At 51.3% G+C, this 15,895-nt stretch overlaps 7 protein-coding genes across 7 annotated transcripts; 2 read left to right on the top strand and 5 right to left on the bottom strand.

The window, feature by feature from the left end:
• Window positions 1-100: 100 nt before the first annotated feature.
• On the bottom strand, window positions 101-1,511 carry BO85DRAFT_476125 (uncharacterized protein; the record flags this gene model as incomplete). The annotated part of the gene is made up of 6 exons (XM_025662758.1): window positions 1,298-1,511; window positions 1,195-1,231; window positions 1,056-1,123; window positions 614-987; window positions 486-553; window positions 101-428 (listed from the first exon to the last, which is right to left on the bottom strand). Coding segments are annotated over exons 1-6 (1,002 nt in total), but the record flags the coding sequence as incomplete, so codon positions are not given.
• A 253-nt stretch (window positions 1,512-1,764) lies between these two features.
• Window positions 1,765-4,181, bottom strand: BO85DRAFT_447342 (NADP-dependent isocitrate dehydrogenase). The gene is made up of 8 exons (XM_025659703.1): window positions 3,815-4,181; window positions 3,532-3,567; window positions 3,418-3,428; window positions 3,322-3,355; window positions 3,127-3,265; window positions 3,041-3,077; window positions 2,486-2,982; window positions 1,765-2,431 (listed from the first exon to the last, which is right to left on the bottom strand). Exons 1-8 carry the CDS (start codon window positions 4,130-4,132, stop codon window positions 2,007-2,009), a joined length of 1,497 nt encoding a protein of 498 aa, XP_025518677.1. The 5' UTR covers window positions 4,133-4,181; the 3' UTR covers window positions 1,765-2,006.
• A 1,160-nt stretch (window positions 4,182-5,341) lies between these two features.
• BO85DRAFT_392886 (C-1-tetrahydrofolate synthase) lies at window positions 5,342-8,951 on the bottom strand. Its single transcript, XM_025656859.1, has 5 exons — window positions 8,583-8,951; window positions 8,495-8,515; window positions 8,401-8,438; window positions 5,812-8,339; window positions 5,342-5,746 (listed from the first exon to the last, which is right to left on the bottom strand). The coding sequence occupies exons 1-5, from the start codon at window positions 8,704-8,706 to the stop codon at window positions 5,638-5,640; spliced, it is 2,820 nt and encodes a 939-aa protein (XP_025518676.1). The 5' UTR covers window positions 8,707-8,951; the 3' UTR covers window positions 5,342-5,637.
• A 569-nt stretch (window positions 8,952-9,520) lies between these two features.
• On the top strand, window positions 9,521-11,249 carry tif34 (translation initiation factor eIF3 subunit i). Its single transcript, XM_025657736.1, has 4 exons — window positions 9,521-9,700; window positions 9,828-10,334; window positions 10,399-10,515; window positions 10,571-11,249. The coding sequence occupies exons 1-4, from the start codon at window positions 9,674-9,676 to the stop codon at window positions 10,928-10,930; spliced, it is 1,011 nt and encodes a 336-aa protein (XP_025518675.1). The 5' UTR covers window positions 9,521-9,673; the 3' UTR covers window positions 10,931-11,249.
• Window positions 11,250-11,526: 277 nt separating this feature from the next.
• BO85DRAFT_447338 (uncharacterized protein) lies at window positions 11,527-12,400 on the bottom strand. The gene is made up of 5 exons (XM_025659702.1): window positions 12,047-12,400; window positions 11,975-11,986; window positions 11,881-11,892; window positions 11,757-11,814; window positions 11,527-11,705 (listed from the first exon to the last, which is right to left on the bottom strand). The coding sequence occupies exons 1-3, from the start codon at window positions 12,338-12,340 to the stop codon at window positions 11,884-11,886; spliced, it is 315 nt and encodes a 104-aa protein (XP_025518674.1). The 5' UTR covers window positions 12,341-12,400; the 3' UTR covers window positions 11,527-11,705; window positions 11,757-11,814; window positions 11,881-11,883.
• A 266-nt stretch (window positions 12,401-12,666) lies between these two features.
• On the bottom strand, window positions 12,667-13,848 carry mbf1 (multiprotein-bridging factor 1). Its single transcript, XM_025656858.1, has 2 exons — window positions 13,538-13,848; window positions 12,667-13,454 (listed from the first exon to the last, which is right to left on the bottom strand). Exons 1-2 carry the CDS (start codon window positions 13,691-13,693, stop codon window positions 13,146-13,148), a joined length of 465 nt encoding a protein of 154 aa, XP_025518673.1. The 5' UTR covers window positions 13,694-13,848; the 3' UTR covers window positions 12,667-13,145.
• Window positions 13,849-14,423: 575 nt separating this feature from the next.
• On the top strand, window positions 14,424-15,590 carry BO85DRAFT_238746 (uncharacterized protein). Its single transcript, XM_025654814.1, has one exon. The coding sequence runs from the start codon at window positions 14,554-14,556 to the stop codon at window positions 15,322-15,324; it is 771 nt and encodes a 256-aa protein (XP_025518672.1). The 5' UTR covers window positions 14,424-14,553; the 3' UTR covers window positions 15,325-15,590.
• The last annotated feature ends 305 nt before the right edge of the window (window positions 15,591-15,895 follow it).

The following is a 15,895-nucleotide window of genomic DNA, read 5'->3' as shown; positions in this document are numbered from 1 at the left end:
ATGTCCATCAACTCCTCCAGCAGACCTAACACTCCCCGCATCCCCCCAAACACTCGTCGACACCGTACTCCCCGGCGCAAACAACCCCGCCACACCACCACCTCCATACACAGCCAAGAAGTCTAGATCCTCATTTCTCGTTCCTCTCCTTGAGATAGACTTTCTCGTCCTAGACTTGGATATCGTGGGTGGTCGTGAAGGAAGCTGCTGAAGTCCCGCCTCCTCAGCTTTGTTGTTATTGTTATTGTTATTGTTACTGTTAGATCGCGACTCCTTATTATCCCTGTTATTATGGTATGATCGCATTCGAGAAGGAATCAGTTTCGGGAATACCCGCACGAGTAAGGGTCGGAGAGGCGGGAGGCAGGCGCAGGTTATGGCGACGGCGGATTCGATGAAGGACCAGGTTGCTGCGAGGCCGTTTCCTGCTTTGGGGATTGTTAGTATGGGATTTTGATGAATGGGGTTAGGGTAGGGGTGAGTACAGGTAAAGTCAGGATCTCGGAGGAGTCGGACGATGGTTGTTAGGCGGATGATGCTTGTTGCGCAGACACTGTACCATCATCAGCACCCATAACACTAAAGGTTAAGGTATAAGGGGAGGGAGGTATACAAAAACCCCAAGGCAAAAATAACCAACAAGGCAGCCTTCTGCCTCTTTGGCAGATTCAACTTCGCCAGGATCGGCAACGGCAATACCACAAGGATCAAATCCGTCGTGATTTGGAACGCGGCGTTGAGACACCAGACCACATCCTCGGGGAGACATGTACGGGGCAGGGAAGTATCCCAGAAGGCGTTGATGGGGATGCAGAAGAGGAGGGTGCTGAGGACCATCCAGAGGCCGGTGATGATGACGAAGATGAGGGTGAGGATGAGGAGGATGCGGTAGGTGTGTGTTGGGAAGAGGCGGCGGTAGAGGAAGATTAGGGAGAGTTTTGTGAGGGTGAGGGTGAGGTTGTAAAGGGGGATTGTTATCCAGAGGGCCTATTTTATTTTCATTCCATATATTAGTATCATGTATATATATAGAATTAGGGTTATGGATGTATTACCTTCAATTGTCTCCTCACTACCTCCGGCGGAAGATCTGCTTCGTTTTCGGCGAGGCCGTTTTGGCTTTCTATTTCATACATCCATATCAGTTATACCAAGTATTTCTGAGGGTGATGGTGGTGGTGGTGGTGGTGGTACCTATAACCAAGAACGCAAAGAACACTATATCAGTCGCCTATCCATCACACATCAGCAATACTCAACCAACCAACCAACTATCCTGAGAGGGTATGTATCTCACCAACGACACCACAATCAACAAATCATCCCATCCGGGCTTCCTCACCAACCTCAACCGTGTATACAGTCGCAGTGCGACCGTGATCGTCGCCACGCAAAGGAACACGATTCCCACGGGCAGGGCATACATCCTGCTGGGATGAACGGACGACGTCTACTTCCTTCGGAGGCAGGGAGCAGCAGCAGCAGCAGCATCTTTCGATTTGAGATTTGACGATATCACCATCTTTTTGTTGAATGGGGAAAAAAGAATTTGCTGCTGAAGCAGACGTGGCAATGCTAAGCCCGAGGTTGGCAGGCCGGATCCAGATCTATTGCGTCAAGGATACTGATAAAGTCAAATCCCCGCGGATATTGCTGGACTGGGTTGGGTGTGCCACCACATTTTGTGAGGATCCACGGTTCGGTCCGTTGGCGCCCAGATTCATTTGTACTCTTACATCAGTGGGCTGGCTCGGTTAGGAAATGTTTGAGAAAAGTGCATAGTTTTATCAGAAGACTGCGGGTAGATAGAAGACTGCATCTATTTTCATTATCAAGCATGTACAAGTTTCATGAGACATGGAACAAACATCAGTTGCACTATACATGTGGTTTCAACAACTGTCTCCACCTTTTGTAAAATCTACATAATGCAACCCCTAATTCTAAGAATATCGACTCATCGAGTCACGCTAGCGTTAGTGTATCAATGCAAAACAATCGGGTATTTAAAGGCGGGACTTGAGGTTGGCCTTGAGTCTGCGCTCAACGGCAGCCATGTACTCGCGGGTAGTAACCCAGGCCTCACGCTCCTTACGGCCGCAGGCCAGAGCCAGATCCTTGGTCATGATGCCCTCATCGTTGACAACCTCAATGCAAGCGCGCTCAAGCTCCTCAGCAAAGGTAACGACATCAGGAGTCTCGTCGAGCTTGCCACGCTGGATCAGACCGCGGGTCCAGGCGAAGATGGAGGCAATGGGGTTGGTGGAGGTCTCGCGGCCCTTCTGGTGCTCGCGGTAGTGACGGGTCACGGTACCGTGGGCAGCCTCAGACTCGAAAGCCTCGCCAGTAGGGGTGACCAGGGTCGAGGTCATCAGACCAAGGGAGCCGAAACCCTGGGCGACAATGTCGGACTGGACATCACCGTCGTAGTCTAGACGATTAGGATTAGCATAGCCCTCACACACAATTTCAGGGGTAGGCTTACTCTTCAAGGCCATGACGAATCCACCCTCACTCTTGATCATCTGGGCAACCATGTCGTCAATGAGACGGTGCTCGTACCAGAGGTTCTTGGCCTCAAAGTCCTTCTGGTAGGTGGACTCGTAGATCTCCTGGAAGATATCCTTGAAGCGACCATCGTAGCGCTTCAGAATGGTGTTCTTGGTGCTCATGTACAGAGGGAGACCCTTGAGCAGGGCCATCTGGAAACTGGCGTGGGCAAAGCCACGGATCGACTCATCGGTGTTGTACTGAGTCTGGGCAATACCACCACCCTGGAAGTCGTAGACCTTGACGGTCTCGGGCTCGCCATTGACAGGGGTGTAGACAAGCTCGAGCTTGCCGGGGCCGGGGATGACACGGTCGGTGGCACGGTACTGGTCACCGAAAGCGTGACGACCGATGATGATGGGCTTGTTCCAGCCGGGGACGAGACGGGGAATGGCGGGGATGATGATGGGTTCACGGAAGACGGTACCGCCGCTGCAAAAAAAGAATTAGCAATTGAGCTTAACAGCAGGGACTGCGGCAAGGTACGAACAGGATGTTACGGATGGTGCCGTTGGGGGACAGCCACACTGAAGGAAGGGTTAGTATGACTCCATTCACATGCTTCGGTATGCGTACTCTTCTTCAGCTTGAACTCCTCAACACGAGCCTCATCGGGAGTGATGGTGGCGCACTTGACACCGACACCATACTTCTTGATAGCCTCGGCAGCCTCAACGGTGACCTGGTCATCGGTCTGGTCACGGTATTCAAGACCCTGCAATGTCTGTCAGTCTCCACCCAGAACACCAATTCTTGCCATAGAAGCCCTACCAGGTCATAGTACTTGAGGTCGATGTCAAGGTAACTAGGCGTAATGTCTTAGTCGACTTGACTGGATGAATCAATAATCGGAAGAACTCGACTTACGGCAGAATCAACTATAGAAGCGGGGCCGAGTTAGCGTGTGAAGATGCGGGAGAGAACGGGAGGAATGCATCTGGAGCTGATGCATGGCGGGGCAGCCGAGGGCCAACTACATACCTTTTCTCTGATCTCCTGCCAGATGATACGGGTCATCTAGTAAAAGGGCAAGGTTAGCACATGTCAAAACTTCCTGCTGCCCTGCAATTGAGCCCTGGATCGCCGAACGATTGACGCTTGGCTGCCAGGGGCCAGGCGGCAGCCGCCGTTATTCCCCGCGTCTGGAATGCGCCATGACGAAAATAATGCGCATCCCGACGAGGGGCAGGGCCGAGATGCAGGATTATACATATATAAAGGAGGGGAGGGAAGCCAAAACATAAAAAGTCAAATTCAAACATACCTCATCACCGTCGAGCTCAACGACGGGGTTCTTGACCTTGATCTTGGAGATTTCGGTAGCCATGGTGCGGGATTGAGTAAGGTTCAACGAGGATAGACCGGTCCAGCGGGCAGAAGCAGTACGAGAGGAGAGAAGGGAAGAGGCAGAAGTAAGAGATCTGGGAGAGCGAGTAGAGACAGAGGAGGAGGAAGAAGAAATAGAAGAGGAGGAAGAAGAGAGAAAGCGACGAGCGGAGGAAGAGAGAGGGGCAGAGAGAGGAGGGGAAGCGACGGCGAAGGAGCGGCGCGCCAATGCGGAACTGAACCGGACAGACGACATGGTTTGGGATGGATTGCCAAAGACTCGACAGTAACTGGGCCTGCTGTGTGGGAGGAACCGGGGAAAGTCTGCCCAAGCGGATCAGTCTATCGGGTACGGGGAAACGAGGAGGAGGATCGCAAATCCACGCCTGCAAGGGGGACCGAAACTTGGGGGGCAAACGAGAATAGGAGGGAGAGAGAGAGAGAGTATACCCGAGGGAAAGACAAGCAAGAAGCCGTGAAGCTCTCGGCTGGAAGGAGGCGGTGGTGGAGTTCGGAAGCTGCCGTTAAGCCGGACTGGACGAGATGCTGTTGCTGTAAGGGACCTTCACGGGGCAGATCGGAGAACCCGGAAAATCGTTTCTGTTCACTCTGGGAAATAATCTTCCTGCAATAAGCAAGAACCTTTCTTCAGGGAAATTGACACCTGGGGAGGGGAATGAGGGAAGAACGGAGAGGAGAGAGAGTGAAGAGAGGAAAAGGCAAATGGAGGGCGCCCCAACACCTCTTATCCGGCGTGGATGTTCCCTCCCAAGGCTTGGAATTGACACACACCCACTTCCCTTTCCGCCCACCGTTGCGACTTTCTGGTCGCCGAAGCCGGACTATTCGACTCTCAGACTGGGGGGGGGGAGGGAAAAGTTCCCTTCCCTTGGAATTGGCACTACTGTTGCTGCTACTTGCTACTAACTAATGGGTCCGGTCAAGCTGCAGTCCGTGGTGGCATCAGACCCTCTTCCTCACCCAATTCTGCGCTATTCCGTTCCCGCCTTACGGAGTACTCCAGACTCTCCATTCCTCCCTCCCTGCTTAATGTCCGCCGCTATTGATCTCCATCAAGATAAGATGAAAGTCTTCCGCGGTGCACGTAACTAACTATAACCTCCGTCAGTATACGCCGTAACTCGCAACTTTAAAATGGTCACACCCCAAATGCACCTGACAACATCCCGCGTAATTTGCTTTTGGGCCATCCCATTCGCATCCCTGTGTCTGCAACGTTAAAGGCTTAAAGTAAGAATTCTCCGACCAGTCCAGCCGATCGCAACCGCTGTTTCCCGCGGCAACCGATACAAGGTCTCCGCCGGGTCATCAACCACCGAAGTCGCTGCCGGTCGGACTTGCCACTCTCCTCCCCGGAGAACTATCGATGACTCATCCATCATTCCCCACGCCAGGCCAGGACCATACTCAATTATACTCAGTACAGAGTAGTTCATATCGAGATAATCAAGATAATCTCCACTGTAGATTTTCTACATTGGATACCATCTAACTATGTAATAGTCTTTGTACTATGTATATCGCGGAAAGAGACACTGCAATCCTGTTGAAGTTGACCCTCCTTCAGTGACCCGAAAACACCGGCCCTGTATAGTCCTGCCGTAATATGTTGAAATAACCCTTCCCTTGCCCGTTTTTATCATGGCCAAAAATCTTGCTAGATCAAACAGTAACAATCGATGACATTATGAAAATAGAACCAGTCCCAACTCTAAACACTAATGACGTTGAATCTACCGTCTAGAACAGACCGTCAATCTCTCCGGTCTCAGGGTCAATATCCACATTCAGGTATCCAGGCGCCGTCGGCAATCCGGGGATGGTCTGGATGTCCGCAGCCAGTGCGTACCTGTAATCACAATGGGTTAGCTTAATGGATCCAAATTCAAGCACAGAATGAGACGGGATGCCTACAGATATCCACCACCCACTGCTAGCCGAACGTCCCGGATGGGCACAGTGAAGCCAGTGGGGGCGCCCTTGAGTGCCGCGTCGTGACTGAGCGAGTATTGCGTCTTGGCAATGCAGATGGGCAGGTTGCTGAAGCCCTGCGCCGTGTAGGTGTCAACCTTCTTCTGGGCCAGTTCGCTGAACTCAACCTTCTCCGCGCCGTACATGGCCGTGCCGATCCGCTCGATGCGCTCCTGGATGCTGCCGTTCAGGTCGTACAGGAGCTTGAACTCCTTAGGCTTGGAGCTAGCTGCCAGCACGCTCCGAGCCAGGTCCACCGCACCGGCTCCGCCCTCAGCCCAGTGGTTGGCGGGGACCGCGTCCTCTGCGCCGGCCGCAATGGCCTCCTCGCGGATAATGGCGATTTCGGCCTCCGTGTCCGTCTCGAAGCGGTTGATCGCAACCACCACGGGGATACCATACTGCCGAGCGTTCTCAATGTGCTTCTTCATGTTGACACAGCCCTTGCGCAGGATATCGATGTTCTCCGTGCGGTAGACTTCCGGCAGAGGAGCACCGGGGCTGATCTCAGGACCGCCACCGTGCACCTTCAAGGCGCGCACAGTAGCCACAATGACCACAGTGTCCGGAGAGAGGCCGGAAGACCGGCACTTGATGTTGAAGAACCGCTCACCGCCCATGGTGAAGTCGAAGCCAGCTTCCGTCACCACGAAACCGGTCTTGGACTCGTGATCCTCATCGGGCTCCGTACCCGCGAGCTTCAGAGCCAGTTTGTCGGCAATCACCGAGCTTGCACCGATACTGATGTTGGCAAAAGGACCGGCGTGGACCAGGACAGGCGTACCCTCCAAGCTCTGCATCAGGTTGGGCTTGATGGCATCCTTCATCAACGCAGCAAGCGCTCCGCCCGCACCAATATCGTCACAGGTGACAGGGTCGCCGTTCTTCGACGTAGCAACAACCATGCGTCCAAGACGCTCACGCATGTCCTCCAGGCTGTTGCTCAGGGCCAGGATAGCCATACATTCACTGGCAACCGAGATATCGAAGCCAGTCTCACGAGTGTGGCCTCGCTCCGTGGGAGCCTGTCCCACAGTGATACCGCGGAGGTGACGATCGTTAACATCCAGAACGCGGCGCCAAGTGATAGTCTCCGGGTCGATGTCAAGGCGAGCAAACCGGCGAACCTCGTCCTCGGTAAGGTCGTCGGGGTTGGTCTTGGTAATACCCAGCTTCTTCAGTCTGCGGAACATGATGGGCTGGAACTTGCGCTCGCCCTTCTTGGCGGGGACGAGACGCTTGTAGAGAGCAGCATCCTTCTGAGTGGATTCGTGGAACATGCGAGTCTCAATGGCGGCAGCGAGAAGGTTGTTGGCGGCGGTGATAGCATGGATATCGCCAGTCAAGTGCATGTTGAATTCATCCATAGGAATAACCTGACTGTATCCTCCACCAGCAGCTCCACCCTTGATGCCAAACGTAGGGCCCTGACTAGGCTGGCGCACATTGGCGAACACAATGCGGCCGAGGTGTGCACCAAGAGCCTGCGAGAGACCGAGCGTAGTTGTGGACTTGCCCTCACCGAGAGGGGTAGGGGTGATACCACAGACCAGAATGTATCTACCGTTGCGACGGTGCGACAGACGGTCGAGCACACCGAGACTGACCTTAGCCTTGGTGTGGCCGTAGGGGTCGAGCTCGTGAGGCTCAATGCCAATTTCCGAGGCGAGGTCCGTAATCTGCTTAGGGTATTGCGCACGCGAGATAGCAATGTCGGAGGGAACGGGGCTGGCCAGCTTGATCGGGAGGGGAGTGATGCGTCTGTCTCTTTGTTTTTCGAAGTACGCCTTGGCTGCGGAGACAACGTTCTCCATCAACATAGCCACGGTCATGGGACCAACACCACCGGGGACCGGGGTGATCTGCGAAGCGACCTGAGCGGCAGACTCGAATTCAACATCACCAACAAGTCGGGAACCAGACTTCTTGGTGGCATCGGGCTTGTAGTTGATACCAACATCGATAACGACGGCGCCAGGCTTCAACCAATCACCCTTGACAAATTCGGTCTGTCCAATTGCAGCAACGACGATATCGGCGGTCTTGACGATGCGTGCAATGTCGGGAGTCTTCGAGTGGCAGAGGGTCACGGTGGCGTGAGCATTCTTCAACAAGTAGCTGACCGGGCTTCCGACAATGTCACTGCGGCCAAGAACCACGGCTTGCTTTCCGGAGGGGTCGACGCCGGCCTCCGCCAAAAGCTTCATCACAGCTTTCGGGGTGCATGGGACGAAGAGGGGACGACCGCCCCTCTTGGCCAGCTCACCAATGTTGATCGCACCGAATCCATCGACATCCTTCTCATCGGCGACAGCAGAGGTGATGGTGTGTTCAGACAGGTGTTCGGGGAGGGGCAGCTGGACGAGAATGCCGTGGATTGAGGGGTCATTGTTGGACTTGGTGATGTCCTGGAGGACCTCGGCCTGCGTGACGTCTTCGGGGAAGTTGATGATCTTGCAGATGATACCGGCCTGTTCGGAGCGAGTCAGCACTGAGTAGATGGAAAGATGGTAATCATGAGTGGTGACGCACCTCCTCTGCGGCCTTCAATTTCATGCGCACATAGGTGCCTGAACCATGAATTAGTCTATACAACCTTCCCACCAACACGATGCCTACTACTTACTCGAGTCCGATCTGCTTCCCACTGTTCATTTTGCACTGTCAGCTTATTTCTCGACCGCGGGGCAGATTTCTGTGACAGCAAGACGCACCCTGGTAGATCACCAAATTAGGCTTGAAGCGGGGGTTCGATTCCTGGATCTTCTGGATCTCCTCTTTCAACCCTGCCCGGATGTTCTTGGCAATCTGGGTGCCGTTAATGTTGGTGGCCGTCATGGCTGTCCTGGTGCCGGAGAATGGACGATGATGACAAGACGGTGCGCAACCAAGCCACTCGCAAGCTAGCACGCCAGGTCTGGCAGATAACGGCGAAAAGCGGATACGAGACGTAACCCCGCGTGCAGAAGAAAATTGGCGTCGAACAGAGGGTGGAAGTAGTGGGTAAAAACGGTGACTGGGGGAAAGGGTATAAGAATGCTTCGCGTTGACAGCACAGCGGGGTAGTGTCGCCGAACGAGCGGGGGGGAAAGGCATCTAATTTGCTTCGTCGGTTGGCCCAGTGCCAACCAGCTTTCCTCGGCCGGGTCAGATGGAGATAGGGAAAAGGTCGATCAACGCAAACGCGAGTAATATCGTTGAATAATTGAAATCATTAGCTTCCAAACAACACTGAATGTCTTCAGTGTCTGCAGCGCTCCCAATTGATCTTTGTGATCTGTTTATATTCTATAGTTCTAGTGGGTGAAATTGTCCTTTCTGCGACTCTCAATGCCTCCTCCTTTTACCATTTTTCTGCTGTTTTTTCACAAGACAAAGTTTCCCGCGAGCCGCAACTTTCAGATGCTTCGGACTTTCGGAACGCCATATGTTTGCATTGGGTATAGCGCATAGTTGGCGGTCAGCCCATCACGTCTTCCAGGTCCCAATTGGTAGGGAAATCTTCAGGGCTTGGTCAAATCACATGATGTGTATCATCGCAACGGAAGAACCACGTATCCGGTATGAAGCGTTTCATACAGAACAGGCTCGAACAGGAAAGTCTTGGCGGGCAAGCCCGGACTGTGCGATGAAATTCAAACTAGTCTGACGACGCCGACAACGTGAGCCCGCCAGCACCCCGCAAGGATTTCCGCCTCATCTCACAGGTCTTAGTCGACTCCGGTTACAGAGGATATATACCTCTGATTCAGCATCTTCTTCCCCTCCGTCGCTTTACCCAGATTCACAGCTTGATCGGCCCAAAATGCGGCCTATTTTGCTCTCCGGCCATGTGCGTTTCGCCTATACCCACCCCCGAACGCGATGATAGTCGCCCCCCAGAAGCTTGGAAAATGATATAAAATTTGGGAAATGATAGGAAACATGGACGAGTGGCTGATAGATATTTTGCTTAATAGGAACGGTCCCTGAACCAAATCAAGTTCAACCGCGATGGCGATCTTATCTTCTCCGTGGCTAAGGATAAAATTGTGTGCGCCTGGTGGTCGGCCAACGGCGAGCGACTCGGTACCTACAACGGACACCAGGGTGCTATCTGGACGGTCGATGTGAGCCCAAACACTCAGATTCTGGCAACCGGTTCGGCAGACAACACCGTGCGACTATGGAACGTGAAGACCGGCGAGTGCATCAAGGTGTGGGACTTCCCTACGGCCGTCAAGCGGGTCGAGTTCACCCCCGATGGAAGCAGACTCTTGGCTGTGACGGAGAAGCGTATGGGTTTCTTGGGTACCATTGCGGTGTTGGACATCAACTACGGCGAGAACTTGACGGAGCAGGCTGAGGAGCCTAGCTTGCGCATCACCTGCACAGAGAGCAAGGCAACGGTTGCCGGCTGGAGTTACATGGGCAAGTACATCATTGCTGGTCACGAAGACGGCAGTGTCAGCCAGTACGATGGAAAGGTGCGGAGAATACCTTTTATTTTTGCCATTTGTTGAGGGGGTTAGATGCTAATTGAAATGATAGACCGGTGAGCAGCTGGAGAACGTCCAGGCCCACGAGTTCGACCACCAGATCAACGACATCCAGTTCTCTCCCGACCGCACCTACTTCATCACTGCCTCCAAGGACAAGTCCGCCAAGGTACATAACCTGCTACTTTGTATATCAAACGACGATAAATGCTAACCCCAACCAGCTCATGTCTTCTCGTAACCTCGCCATCCTCAAAACCTACGTTGCCGACACTCCCCTGAACAGCGCCACCATTACGCCCAAGAAGGACTACGTGATCCTGGGAGGTGGTCAGGCCGCCATGGATGTCACCACGACCTCTGCCCGTCAGGGTAAGTTCGAGGCTCGTTTCTACCACAAGGTCTTCGAGGACGAGATCGGCCGTGTCCGCGGTCACTTCGGTCCCCTCAACACTGTTCACATCCACCCCGCCGGTACTGCCTACGCCTCTGGTGGTGAGGACGGTTACGTCCGTGTGCACCACTTCGACAAGCCCTACTTCGACTTCATGTACGAGGTCGAGCGCGAGCAGCTGAGGAAGTGAAGTGTGTGACGAAAGTTTTGCAAAGAGTTTTTTAGTTTTCCTCCCCCTTATCTTACCTACCTACCAGTTTTTATAAACACGCATCGTGTGTGTATGTGTTCATGAGGCGAAGATGATATCATTTTTCTCCTTTACTTACTACAAAAGAAACCAAAAGTAGCAAGGACAGGCAGCACGGCGGTACGAGAAAGAGACCTCGGGGCGATTCAGGGCATGAGTTCTTTTTCTATCATTTCTTAACCATGATAAAGTCGGAGTTGGTACCATTTGCTTTTCTGGTCGCTTTCTTGTGTCCTAATAAAAGAAACTACATTGCTTCATTTTTCTCTTTCAAGTTCAATATAGTATCAGTGGCGGGTACTCATGACGTCGCCCGCGTCGTTTGAGGTCAAGAGCCATCACATCAACATTTGAACTACCTACAACAAGGCTAAGACCGTCGAACCCTGGCCGTGTAGCATTATCGTGCCTCTGATACAATGACTAACTATCGTGAGAACGCAATAGTTGATACCTAGGAAGGACCTTAGGAAGGACTGACATTGGAGAATTGAACAGAAACGCAATTAGGGGGCATGATGCCCTATCTTGAGATACAAAGTAGAAGCTCGACAACGAGGTTGAAGGTTTCACAAAAACTGTGAATGCCAAACCTGGTACATCGAATACTACTCTTGTTCACCCATACGCAACAGGCCCTGAAAGATGAACACGACAAGAGTAGTACTAGTACTGCTCGTCCCAGCCAAAACTTCAAGCAAACCTACCAACAAAACTATAGGATATGTCAGTTCACCATATATCTTGATAGAACATATAACGGTACCGAGAGAGCAGAAAGCAAATCTTGGACAATTGCTTGTCTACCAATGCCAACTTTAGCCCTGGAAATCAAAAAACATAGTCAGCCTAAAATCGAAACAGTAATGGGTTTAATATGGTTTACTCACAGCCTACAATCCCTGAAATCGGGTCGAAGTGTTAGTTAATACAGAACGCTTTTCAACCCAGCGAAGAAGACTTCAAGTGTGCCCTCCTACTTACCGACAGGGTGCTCTAGAGGATGTGATGTCAGTGGACTGAATACATACATATCAAAAGATGCATGCAACATACCAGAGTAGAATCAAGTAAATCGTCGGACTTGTCAGAGTTGTTGTCGCATTCCTCATCTTCCTTTTGGTGTATCAAATCACTCGAGGATTCGATAGAGTTGCGCATGCCATCTAGTCTCGCATTGCCAAAGATGTTTCCGTCATTGGGGTGAACCTGATCGGCAGCGTCTTGGAGGCTGTCAAGCTTGGAGTCAACCCCTTGTAGTTGACTGCAGCTAGGACCAAGCGGCCGACATTGGCTGAGAGGAAGCAAGACGAAGGTGCCGATGGCATCGAAGACAAATGCAAAGCGCATGTCAAAGGATGATAGTAAGATAAGAGTTCAATCTGAGGGAGGTTTAGTTCCAAGTTTTAGTAGAGCTAGTTGATAGTGAAAGTCAAATTCGACTGGCAGGTTTTAGCAAGATTTATAACTTTTACAACAGAAATGTGAAGATCCAGAATGCGTAAGGGATTCTGATCTGTTTTGCGTAGGTTTGTTTACTACAATTGTTTGTTTCATTCCTCACTTCGTTTCAGGCTAGTCACATACTAACTGAGTCAGTACTGGATGTCATTCGTCGAATAAGTATAGATGGAATTATGGAAATCAATTCCGGGCGACTTTGTAATATCTTCGCCACTTGTTTTTGTCTATTGCAAGACTATTGATCCGTGCTCAACGCGCAACTCAATGTTCTATTTTCGAGTACTCAAAAGATACTCTCTAGAGACACGAATACCCGCAAAATGCACATTTCTATCAATATGTATGATCTTTTCTTTCTCTTTTCATCTTCCCCAAAGATCACATATCACACTCCCCTCATAATATAAATACCAGGCCAGCGCTCTTCCGACCAGCAGAACCACAAACAGCGGGGAATGGGGGGATAAAGAAGTAAAGAATCATGGGATCTCATTCATAACGTAACATCCGAAAAAGTCTCTCGAAAAAGAAAAGGTCGTAAGTAAACCCGGGGCATGACCAAATAAAAACCGTAAGAAAAAGCCGTCGAAAGAGTAAAAAAGGGTGATGAAAAAAGGCAAAGTTCAATCAATCAACAAATTTTCACTCTCCATTCCCCCAAGAAAAAGCCGCGGGCTCACCCCCGATCAATTTACTTCTTCTTAGGGAACTTCTCCTGTCCGATGCCCGTACCCCTCAGCTTGACGTTCAGCACGCGCTCCATGGCGCTGAGGACCTTCTGGTCCGGAGTAGCAGTACCGCGCTCGAAGTCCTGAACAACAGTGATGGTGGTGTTGCACTTAGTGGCGAGTTCCTTCTGAGTCATCTTGTAGCCTTCCTCGTTGCGGCGCTTCTTGATCGCATCCGCCACCTGGTAGCCAACGGTCTTGGGCTTAACGATATCGTCGCTGCGGTCGACCTTGGTCAGGTGCTGACCTTCGGGGGCACCGGAGCGTCCGGCCTGTTATTTCTGTGTTAGCCTGGCTACCCCTCTTTCACTGCTTCTTGTACCCAATCGAGGGGCAAATTAGGTGGTATACTTACAGCGTTACCAGTAGCATACTTCTTCTCGGTGCCGATAACGAGACCCTGGCGCTGGGCGGCGTTCAAGGCGCTCTTACCCTTGACGACGGTCTCGCGGGTGGCAGGGCCACCAGTGTGTCTGGCTCCAATGCGCGTAACAGAGTCCCAGTCGCTCATTTTGAAGATAGATGCAAAGTTGGTGATAAGATGGAGATTCTAGAGGAGATGGTGGATTGACTGAGGGGTGTGGTGTGGGTGGAGGATGTGAGGGTGGCGGTGTGTGAGTGTCAAGTGCGATCGCGTGAGGTGTGTCGTAAGGAGGGATGTTCAAGGCCCGCTGAATTTATATCGACGCCACGGAAGCTTCTCGAGCCCTGGGATGGCGGAGTCAGAGGGGCGGTATGCGCTAGTCTACTTTGGGTTAGGGTTGCTGACATCATGGATCGGCCAATCTTTCCCCGTACGTTGCCCGATTGTTGGCTGAGGTTCTGGGCTGAGCCTTGCATTGCTTTGCTTTACTTCGGTAATTGTTTTTGGTGAGTCAGAGTATGTCGCTTGTCTGGGATTATTGATTAGGGTGTGAGTTGTTAGTTTTGTGCTTAGTGCTGATTAGAAATATCTTTGCTTGGGCCGGTGTTGTTTGGCTGGGATCTGCTTCCATGGCGTATTACTATATCGGGAAGTAGAATAATGTCCTGTATAGTAATGAGTATAGATTTGAGGTGAGGCGAGGTATTTGCAACTACAGTATTCTTGACTGGTACTCTCATCCACATCAATATGCCCAGTTCTATTGACGTTTGTTGATATAGATGGTCTGTGAGGACATGAACACCCCCATCCTTCTTTACCCTAACCAGTATAGTAATGAAGCATGATTCCGTGGTCGAGCACACAAAATGTTCTCATCCTGACGCTGTATCTACTACGTCAGTATACGTAAACAACAGTGTCCGGCAGAAAATTCTCTCGAGTCTAGAGTTAACCTTAGAAGCACAATCAACGAAGAGCAACGAAAAGCAGAGGACGCCATCAAGATGACAACCCACAAGCTCTCTCCGACTCACGAGTCACATGCGTCGCTGATACTGAGACAGTCCATCCACAGACCCTTTGATCTAATTTCAGAAATACTCAGGCCTATCTGGCTCCGCGTGCTCAAAGACGAACGCTATAATCTCAGACGCCGTCTCTACGATAGGGCAAGACTATATGAAAAGCACAGGCCAAGCAAGTGCAACATCCAGAAAGACTGGATCAAGCGCTACAAGGAGAACGAGGAACTCGAGTTCGCCCTCCTGCAGCGAATCAACTGCCTGGAAAGGGTCAGATACAGACATAGTATTGAGCCAGAAAATCCCTTCCAGCATGTCCCGGGGCCCTCGGATCCGAAACGTCAAGTCTCCCTTGCAGAAGAGCATTACTACCGGTGCCAGAAGGCATGGAAAGCGTTGACCCTTGACAAGCCATCTGGTCCTATCATCGATGAATTTGACTTCCTTCAGCATCACAGAAATGAAGAGGGCCAAACTTTGGCATGGGAGGAGGACAAGCTCATGTGCGCCTCGCTTGGTGGCTGTTGCGGTCGCAGATGTAGATGCTGTGAGAGACCTCTCCGTCACTATCTCTTGCCTGAGGGTGATCAGAAGGAAATGATTGGATTTCATGGCCACTGTACCGCCGAATGTGGTTGCTGCATGCGTTATCGAGGATTCTACCGACCAGACTCACGCCTCAAAGCCCTTGATCCCGAACTGGCATCGAAGATTGCGGGATACTTTCGCAGCTCATACGTTGGGGACAATTAAGAAGAGAGGAAGAGGGTTTTTGAAGGATATTATGCCTTGCTTATTTTGATTTCCGTCTTTTATTATTCAGTTTCTTGCTGCAGCGCTGCCAGCATCGGTTTAGTTGGTATTCAAGCTGCTTTGTTTATCGAAGGCGACCGAGCGTCATGAGAACGGCCTTTACGTTCAGTAGACACTTGGGTACATGTGCTTATAATTCAAAACGGAATAATATGAAAACTCCATTCCAGTCTCGTAGAGCACAGTATATTTCGTAAAGAGACATTCTGAGAATCAGCAATGCAGTTTGGGTACCTTGACACCAAGCACATACGAGTACGACTATATGTCAATATAAACAAGCTAAAAATTTCGAGTCCCACTTAAATGAGCCACCCCTTATTAGGAGTAGGGTCTCCAAGTGTTGTAGTTAGCGACAGGTGTCTTGTTCATTCCTAGGTAATACTCCCGGATAGCCGGAGAATGTCAGTGGCAATGATTCGTAAGGGTCGAATTTCTCTGCTTGCTGTTAGATACACCAGACATGCAGTGTTAGTATAAGCTCCGATCACACTCTGAAAAACAAGACAAT

Source organism: Aspergillus piperis, assembly GCF_003184755.1.
Source record: "Aspergillus piperis CBS 112811 unplaced genomic scaffold BO85scaffold_4, whole genome shotgun sequence".
In the NCBI taxonomy this organism is placed as follows: domain Eukaryota; kingdom Fungi; phylum Ascomycota; class Eurotiomycetes; order Eurotiales; family Aspergillaceae; genus Aspergillus; species Aspergillus piperis.
This window is presented reverse-complemented; position numbering and strand designations above follow the sequence as displayed.